Source organism: Accipiter gentilis, chromosome 6 (assembly GCF_929443795.1).
Source record: "Accipiter gentilis chromosome 6, bAccGen1.1, whole genome shotgun sequence".
Taxonomy (NCBI): Eukaryota; Metazoa; Chordata; class Aves; order Accipitriformes; family Accipitridae; genus Astur; species Astur gentilis.
Genome location: NC_064885.1, coordinates 41,894,926 through 41,904,450, shown reverse-complemented (window position 1 = coordinate 41,904,450; position 9,525 = coordinate 41,894,926). Strand labels below are relative to the sequence as shown.

General features: G+C 41.1%; 1 protein-coding gene across 1 annotated transcript; it reads left to right on the top strand.

The window, feature by feature from the left end:
* The first annotated feature begins 588 nt into the window (after positions 1-588).
* LOC126039177 (serine palmitoyltransferase small subunit B-like) lies at positions 589-3,126 on the top strand. The gene is made up of 2 exons (XM_049801885.1): positions 589-1,277; positions 2,582-3,126. The coding sequence occupies exon 2, from the start codon at positions 2,614-2,616 to the stop codon at positions 2,854-2,856; it is 243 nt and encodes an 80-aa protein (XP_049657842.1). The 5' UTR covers positions 589-1,277; positions 2,582-2,613; the 3' UTR covers positions 2,857-3,126.
* Positions 3,127-9,525: the final 6,399 nt, after the last annotated feature.

Sequence of the window (9,525 nt, the reverse complement as noted above, 5' to 3'; positions counted from 1 at the left end):
GAAACTCTTGAGATAAGAATCCTGCAGCAGTACTCCAGGGCAATTATATTTCACATTTGATGAGTCCACTCTCTAAACCCCAACCTCAGTTATATCGTCCAGATGTAGTAGTTCGTCCAGCTTGAGAGATGCACTCCTGTGGCAGACGCCTGGCTCTGCAGGAGAAAGGTAAGGCATGGGGCATATTAACTACTGCTGCCAGGGGCAGTGGTTTACTGTTTCTGAATTTTCTATGGAAAGTGGACAGTTTTTAAACAGAAAATTTTATTTTGTTGAAAACCATGGGGGGGGGGGGGGAAGGTTGAGGGAACAGGTCAGCATTTACTAATAGATCAGTTCAGGCTGTGTTTAGTAAGGAAGGGTTGAAAGAAGGTGAGGCTCAGATGCCTTAGACATTGCTTGTGGCATATTCTCCCAGAATGAAGCTGATTCATATTTGGAAATGATTTGACTGCAGGCAGATAGTTTAGAACATAATATATTATGCAGATTTCTACCGAATTTACTCGTCCAATTAGATCATTAAATGCCTCAAGCATTGTGGCTTGCGTTTTTTTCGTAGCATTTTTAAGAACAAATCACCATCTTTTCCTTGTAGAAATCTTGTCCACATACTCTCTTCACCCTGGGGTTTCTGGATGAGGACGACTGAGGTGTGTATATGGGGCTGGAAGATACCGATGCAGAGAAGACGGAACTGTTTGAAAGTGGCATTAATCAAAGGTTGCAGGAGGTGGTGGCTTCACCAGAGACTTTCCTGTGACATATTAATTGAGCTACATTTTTGTGGCTACTTAACTCTGACATCATATTTTTGCATGGACATTAAATGGCACCTTGTTGGAACTCTGGCAGCCTGCACTGTAAAGTCCCACAGAAGCAGAGATATTTTTTGAGATTTGAAACTAAGGAAGGCAATCATTGTAAACATTTTTTGCTGATTGTCCTAAATAGTATTTCAGCCTTGTATGTTCCTCCCTACCTGCAGTTCTTCAACTTTGACTTTGTACAAATTATCAAATTAATGCTATCATGAGAGTGCGGTACTGAGCCAGACGATGGCTGTCCTTGTTGCATAATGCAGAAAGCTTCGGCCAGAGGAGTTTTTAGCAATAGTGAAGAAGGGCGGAGTATGGAGGACACACACTCTATAATTGAGGATCAAAGCTAATTGTTTCTGCTTCTCAATCTGTACATGAGCTGTTCAGCTGCAAAAGGCAGAAGTGTGAGGAAGCATCTCTCATCTAGATACTTTGTCATCAGGGAGAAGTGAAGAGGTAAGTTCTACTTTTTGCAAAATCCATTTTTTGTAAGGAAAGTCTTTCCTCAAAGTAGCTTGGCAATACATTTGATGGTTAAGAGGCTTAAGTATAACCTGGATTTAGTAAAAACTGCAAGAAATATACAGAAATGTGACAGATACAGCAAGGATATTTCTGAAAGTAGTAAATAATAATTCTCAGCTACAGAAGCATTACCTAGTCTATCTCACCTGTTGGACAGAAAAGAGGTGTGGAAGCTATGGAAGTGGAAAAGGTGAGGCAAATTTTTTCTAAAAACCTTAGGAGGGGCTTTTGTTCAGATAAAATCCCACTCTATATAGATTTGTGAAGTTGCATTTAATTTCTGTGGAATAAGTTTTTTTCTGCAGATCTTGACACCACCACCAGTTCTTAACTTTCTAATTAAAAAGAGGGGAATCACGGGTTTTGTTTTGTCTCCTCACATTTGCCAAATGACAGGAAGCACCAGTAACTGAAATAGTCCTGTTTTCCCTTTACCTCTCCAGTTCTGTATTCTGGTGACTATATAATGTAACACTTAATAATTATTAGTGCTAATTTGAACACAAAGCTTTAAAATAAAGTTATGTGTTTACATTCTGGCAACAGATCAATCTCTGTTGTAGAAGTAGCTGGATAATCTGTATATAGTTTCCTTTTATTGTAGTTCTGTATGTGTGGTATTCTGCAGTCTCCCAGTTTGCATTCCAGCAGCATGAGACATAAAATTCAGTCTACAGTAGTAGAAATCAGACTTCTAGCCAAGTTCTATGTCAAAATCTATGAATGGTGAAGGAGAGAGTGTTTGAAATGCTCTTTGAATTACGCCTCTTCAACAGAGTCTTAAATAATCCTGTGCAAAGTGAAGTTATGAAAGTAGAGTTTGGCTTGGAGAACGGAATTGCAACAGTTGGGTAACCAGTTTCTGGGAAATAGATATTGTGGAACCTCCTTGGTAAATAACAGTGCCCAGTACATAGTGGTCTAAATTGGACTGTCATGTTCAGAACTGAATGTAGGAAAGGAAAAAGGAATATGAATTAAGCCTTTTATGGCATAGGGTAAAAGAATGACTCACGCTAGTCTGTTACTATCTGATCATGTTTTATGCTTTAAAATGTATTTGCAATCTTGGGTTTTTAGCTCTCTTGTGTTTTCAATACATCATTTACTAAAAATAGTCAGTATGCACAAACTGAGTAGCATGGAGCTGCTGCCCATACAATGTTTTTATGTATCTTTGCCTTTTTCTTTTTTTGTGACGTTTCTATTCTACTAACTATCCTTTATTGTAATAGGGAGGGCTTTCAGAAGTGGCACAAAGTTGAAGATGGATATTAAGAGCCTGAAGAGCTATCTCTATTGGCTGTACTGCCAGTTTGAACTAATCACCTGCAGCTATCTCATGGAGCCCTGGGAAAAACTGCTTTTCTACACTTTCAACATTACTATGTTAGTTATGGTATTATACACTGCTTACATCTTTGTCCCTGTCCACATTAGCACGGCTTTTCAATTCTTCTTGCACTTACTTGGAAACCAACATGAAAATACTGTTTCTCTTGTGAAGTAACATTGGCAACCTGACACTGACTTTTGGATCAAAGAACTGTTTTTCTTAACACTCCATTTTTGTTTAGAAACAGGTTCAGGGTGTGTACAAACACTGTTTTGTTCTGCAGTATCTCTTAATGTTCTTCTGTATTCCGGGACTCTCTGACAGCAAATTATTTTGCCAAAACAATTTCAGTCAGTCCTTGTTTTTATTGTTTGACTGACTGCTTCTTAAAGAGCTTTCAATTTTAAAGACTGGCTGGAGTTACGAAGCTGGGTTTGGTACAGAAACGACTGTGCTGTGTATTTTTTTATTCCAGGGAGAGCTGCTTGGATATTGAGCGGTTTTCATCTTGAGAAATTATATGGCATACATTTGTTCTTGTCTGCCATAGCTTTGCTAATAGGAGAGATGTGTGCACAAAAGGTTTTGCACACTACACAACTATAAGCTGTTGGTATGCATGTATTTATAGAATGGTTTTATTATTTATTTAGTTCCCTCAATTATTTAATACAATGAATTACTTGACTGCTTCATCATCATTGTGCAAATAATGCAGTTAATTTATTAAAAATGTGGGGATTTACTTCCATGAAAATTTAGAATAAAATTATCATATTCTTGAACTTTATAAAAAGAGATAATTTTTGTTTTATTTTTAGAAGACTGGTAAAGCATGCATATCATATACAAAACATGAAACTACATATTCAGTTGTGGTAGGGACATCTAGGTTGAAAACCAATAAAAACCCTACCTGAAATACGATGTCTCTCCTTTTTTCCTAAACCCATCATTCCCCCTCTTTTACCTCCTTTTATACTCTACCTGTTGAGTAGTGTCTGAAACATGAACTCTTGAGACTGCAGGCTTTGTAAGTAATGCGCTGGTCACCCTGTAATTGGCTTTGTTTCCATGTGTTTTAAGCTTCAGCCTTAGAAACAGGAGATGCCTGTGCTGCCAACTTGCTACAGCGGACGTGGACTGGAGCCGGCCAGGGATGAAGTCCCAATACAATTAACTTGGCAACTAGAATCGGTGTTCTGTATCATCCCGGGAGAAGAAGAGAGCAGTAGCAGGGCGCATACAGGGTAACACAGGCGCAACTTTGCTCCCACCCACCCTGAAGTGAGTTTTCTTACATCTTTCCAGCATAGAGATGCTCCTAGGACGTCCTCTCCCTCAAGAGAGTAAGATGCTATTAGTAAGCGGCAATCAAATGACTTACGAAATGAGATTTGGTCATAGACCGTGATAAAGTGAAGACACTAATTATGTTATCTGTCATCTCAACATGAGATTCAGTTACTCTCCGATTTATAATTGGGGGAAAATAAGATAGGATATGAAAATAGTTTATTCAGCAAAATGAAGGCAGCTGTGCTTAAACTTACAACTTGTTTGACAGTACCCAAGTAATCTCCAAGTTTGAAAAAAAGATCTGTTTAATGCTTTCAGATTAGAATCCAATTCTATGCTTTACTGAAATAATTTAATGGCTAAATTAGTAAATATGTTACATTTGCTCCTATGTGAGAGCTTTCATGCTCAGTATGTATATTGCACTTACTGCTTAGGAACAGAAGAGGAAAACATAGTATTTCAGTTATGTCAATTATTAGACTACTTAGGAAGATCACAATTTTGTTTCAAAACTGCCAGTCTATAATGTAGATACATAAATACAGTATTTTGTACTATACGTGCTGGAGAGACATGCACATACTGCATTGTATGCCTGCAAAGAAAGCTCAGTGGATAAGCCAGCCACTATAGCTATGTTTACACTAAATTATAGTAGAAGACTATACGCATACATCCCAAGTATTTGTTGATATTAAGGAATCTGACATCAGGCTGCAGAAGTAGGAACTCTGACCCTGGGTGTGTTTTTGTTTATTGCCGCCCTTTCCTGGTCTCTCAGCCAAACCCACTTGGTGTTTGTTGTGGTCGCCCGAAGGCCCTGGTACCTCTTTTGCAACAGCTGGCAAAGGACCGTGTCTGTTGAGCTGCCTGGTTTGCATGCGGCAGTTCTTCAGCACGGACGGCTCCTCTGCGTCTGCCAGGGACAGCGATGCTGTTTCAGCTCTTTGCGCTGTTCCGCAGCAGCAAAGGTCCTAGCTCAGCTGTGTGAATCAGAGAGAGCCAGGAAAGAACCGAAAAGCAAAGGTGGAATCAAGGGGCTAAGTGGCAGCTGAAAAAAACCCCCAACTTCTTGATTAGTTTTACTCATCACAATCTCTTCCCTGCCTGTCACCAGGGCTCTCGTCTACAGAATTGGATTTAAAATATTACATGCAAACTCCATCTTGCAATTTGAGTTTCAAAACACTAACCTGCTTGGGCAGGTTCCCTATTGGAAGCTGCGCTCTGACCAGCAGCCTGAGGTGTTGAATTGATAGAATAAGGCCACGGCTCCAGATTTGCTCATGTCATGCCTGTGCATGCTCATCTGGCAAGGTAAATTTGATCAAGGCCAGGCACTAGTATAATTTGGTGTCTATCAAACTAGCCATGCACTTGATAACGTTTATCCCAGCTGTGTGAGAACAGACACTATCTGACATGGAACAAAGACTACTCTAACAGCCTGCTTCAACATTTTTCAAGATTTTTTGCAGTCAGCAGCGTTTTTACTAGTTTGTACAGAGTACACTGACTGGCCACAACGTTGGCTTTTGAAACCTGGTGATAGGTGTTGCAAATCTAGATTTACTGTCACATGGCTGAAGCAGAAAATATTTCAAGAGGAACAGGAAAAAGAATATTCCCTGCAATTCCTGCCTGCACACCCTTCTCTGAGGACACCTCTACCAAGTTCAGTTCCTGGTGACTTCTTGCTAGCACCAGCAGCATTTCCACCCCACTTTGCCCAAATTCCAAGAAAAAGCAAAGTTTTTCAGACAAACTTTCTTGCTTAGACAGGCCAGCCCGCAGCAGACAGTTTTTGCACAGAGACACTCGTAGAGTCTACATGAGTAGGACGTTGTTTGTTAGACACTGCGGTGGCTGCTTAATCTCAACGCTGTCAGTTGATCTGCTTGCTCAACAAGAGAATATCAAATCCTTAACACCGATGCCTGCCGCGCTAGATAGCTGCTAATTCCAGACGCCTGCTTTCCACTGTCCATGTGGGCTGAGCGTTTGGGGGTGTGTGCATGGGAAAAGAGATGGCTGGTTGCAGTTGCTGTTTGCAGGGCTTTATTATCAATCAGATGCATGAACAAGAGTTGCTGGTTGCTATCTCCTAGGCCTGCTGACCACAGCGTATGCTTGCATATGCAGTATGCGCTGCTTAGTAACTTTCTGTCAATAAAGGACTTAATTTTAGTATTTGCAAACGTGGACTTAACACGCAGCCTTAATTTGAGAGTTATTTTCTGACCTATAACCAGTCTGGTACTCTAACATCATTTCCACTCCCCAACCTTTGTGAATAGATCTGACCTCCCAGTCCATGTGTTTCTACAGGGGAAGTTTATGTCACTGTGGTACTATACGTTAAAAGGGATGGGGAGGGTGATGTGGAGCACCATTCAGATCACCGTTTCACTTTTTAAAAGGAAGCTCATATTTAAATTGCACAACTTACCAGTGCTGGTTCAGCAAGAGTTCAATCTAAAGAACAGAATAATAAACATCTGCTAAAATCAAACTGCTGTTCACTATGAACTGTTTGATCTTTACAGCTATAATACATAATGGTAGATTCACAGCATCCTCATTATGAAGGTTTATTATTGTAGGAGTTTTACAGCTTATCTCTCACTACCCTGTAATCTGTATTTTATCAATCCAAATAGTTTAAACTTCCTAAAGGCAATGATGATTTGTTCATGTGGAACTTCACTCCCTCTGCTACTGATTACTTCTAACATTTTTTGGAGGCCTAAGAGAAGTTCATGCTCCTTCTTGTTACTTTATTTTGCTACGACGTATGCATTTTGTCTATGCTACTCTTTACATCTGAGTGTAATTTGAGTTCTTATCTTAGCTATTCATTATCTGACTTGAAAATCCTGTTTCCAAGATGAACTTGTCAGCACTTAATAGCTCTGCATCCCACAGAATGTATTCCTTGTCATCTTGCATATAGCTGTTTAGAGCAATGTTGAGTTTACAGCAGATCTGCTTCCTTTTACAAAGCTGACCTTAAATGACTCAGTCCTGCCTGGCTGAAACTTTCTGCCTAACTTTCCTGCTCAGCTGAAACTACTTCATGCAACAGCTTAGTTATAGTTGTCTCTGCTACAGAAAATCACTTCTTCCTGTATTGGTGACCTTGCCAGCATAAAGTGTAAATACTATATAGAATAGTATTTACATAGAAGTTTTTCTAGATATTTTTCAGAGGGACAAAGGTAAGAATTTGCAAGTGTGAATGTTTGCTTCCCTGAGGAGGCTAGGACTTTGCCTCTTCCTCTCTGCAGCGCTTCTCACGCTGCAGCACCAGCAGCTTCTCAACTCACCTTGCTGACTTCCATACGCTGAACTGCCCGCCCTGTCCAAGGAGCTGGAATGAGAAGCACAGCTGAGGGTACTTAGGGGCGTCCTCTTACAGATCTTACAACTACAAGGGTCTAAAATGTTGTCCCTTCTCATACGGCTGACTTGGTTTGAATTTATTTTTGTTTGTACAGAATGTATAAGAAAAAAACATTAACAAATAACCTAGTATTTCAAAAAGATGTTTCTACAAAGGCAAGAGTTAATACTTTATGTATAATGGGATTATTCCTGTTTTGGTTTGAGGGCTACAGGAAATGTATATAAGAATATTGCCCCTGTTTCAGCTTAGATTCTTAATATGCGGTCCATCATCTCATAACGCAGGTTTTCCACTATTCATCTGCTGCTTGAAACTAGAGGCACTGGGGCTCCTAAGGTTTCCCAGAAAACTACTCAGGGAACCTAAACAGGTACCACGTTGTCACTGGCTGTAACTGCTGCCTCTCTGAACAGAGGGCGACAGCTGAGCAGCTAAGGGTTTGCCTCCTGCTCATCCCACGAGTTCACAAATTCTGTTTGCCGGTCGAGTTCGCACAGACAGCCAAGGCTGGTATGTGGCTGCCTTAAAAGGAGGAGAGAAATCCAGAAGCCTAATGGCTATGGCATTCATGTAAGACAGAAAGGACTCGCATACCATCTCCTTTTGACATGCACTGAACCTGTAAACATCATTAAATTCCCAATACGAGATGTGCCAGAGTGAGGCTCTCCATGTATCTCCTACTGACAGTGCTCCTCTTTAAGGATACATCAGGCAGGAAAATAGATTATGAGCCTGTAGGTGCTTGAGCATTCAATGAGCATGTGATTTCTGACCTTGCTCAAATCCATTTGTAATCACCACATTAAAAAAACCCCACAACGCATTTAGTAGGTGAATTTGTGATCCACCTCACACCGCAGCTTGGGGTTTAGGCCACCAGGCAGCCACCTAAAAGGAGAGATGTGATGCCTTTGCCCGTCAGAGGAAGAATTTATTCCCAAAGCTCTCACCTTCAAAGACAGCACAGGCAAAAGGGCTGCCCCCACCTGCCACCTCCCCACCGTAAAATCGGCGCGTAGCTTCCCACCTCTAAACCTGAAATGTCTGCCAATACTTCCCCGAGGAGCCCGATTAAAACACCAGGTCCACACGGTGCACAAAGACTGGAAGTCACTTAGCAAGTCCTCTCCCATCCCCTGGGGCAGCGGGCACGTTTGGGCTGGGGAGGGGAGCCTGAGGAGCACGACAGGTACGAAACAACACCCAGCCGCAGTCAGAGCATCATCCCAGGCTGGTGCTGGATCCCAGCTCTTCCCTCAGCTCTAGCCTGGAGGGGCACACGCTCGGTTAGAGACAAATGAAACCTTTTTGTTGCTTCCCACTGCACGTTGCAAGTGGAGGCTAGAGAGTGTCACCCAGCAAATTAAAATACGCTGTTGAGAAGCACCTGTATTTTTTAGAAAGCTGGTTAAGTTCAAATCAAACACCACCAGAGTATTTATATCCTGTAACAAGTTTTTCCATTTGAAAGACTTATGTGAGGATACCCAGGGCTGCTTTCACTTACACAGCCATGCATGGCTAATTGCATAATGAAGTGATGCATTAAAGGTCATTAACACTCAAACTTGACTTTTGGTTATTTTGTTAGATTATATTAGAAACCTACATTAAAAGAATTTGGTTTTGAGATTAAATAATCTTGTAGGTATCTCACATTCTGTTGGAGTGCAGGGAATTGTGTATGAGCTCAACTGCATCAGATATTACTGACCTATCATTTGGGTACGTAACACAGCGCTCCAAGTTTCTTACTGGACGCTACCTGTCAGTGACACCTATAGAAGCTTTATGCCTATATTTCAGGAAGTGATAGTAAAAAGTCAAATCAAACTTAGAGAAAACCTGGAGTAGCTACAAATACCCAAACTTTTACAAAGCATTTTAACTCCAGCTGACCTCATTACAGAGTGGGAAAGCCACAGCAACAGGAATCCTTCCAAGAGACTGTGTCAGGCTGAAGATCACAGGCTTTGGAAAAGAGCAAATTCAGGCAACGAGGAAAGTGCAGTAAGCGAGTGAACTATCTATGGAGTTCAGAGGTTGCCAAGGTTAAAAGGCAGCTGTCTCAACATTGTCACAATTCGGACTGAAGAGAATTCCTTTTAAATCCTACTTGGAGCGTACGCATC

What these genes read in the sequence shown, in the direction of transcription:
- LOC126039177 (XM_049801885.1), top strand. Translation starts at nt 2,614, where the DNA reads ATGGATATTAAGAGCCTGAAGAGCTATCTCTATTGGCTGTACTGCCAG.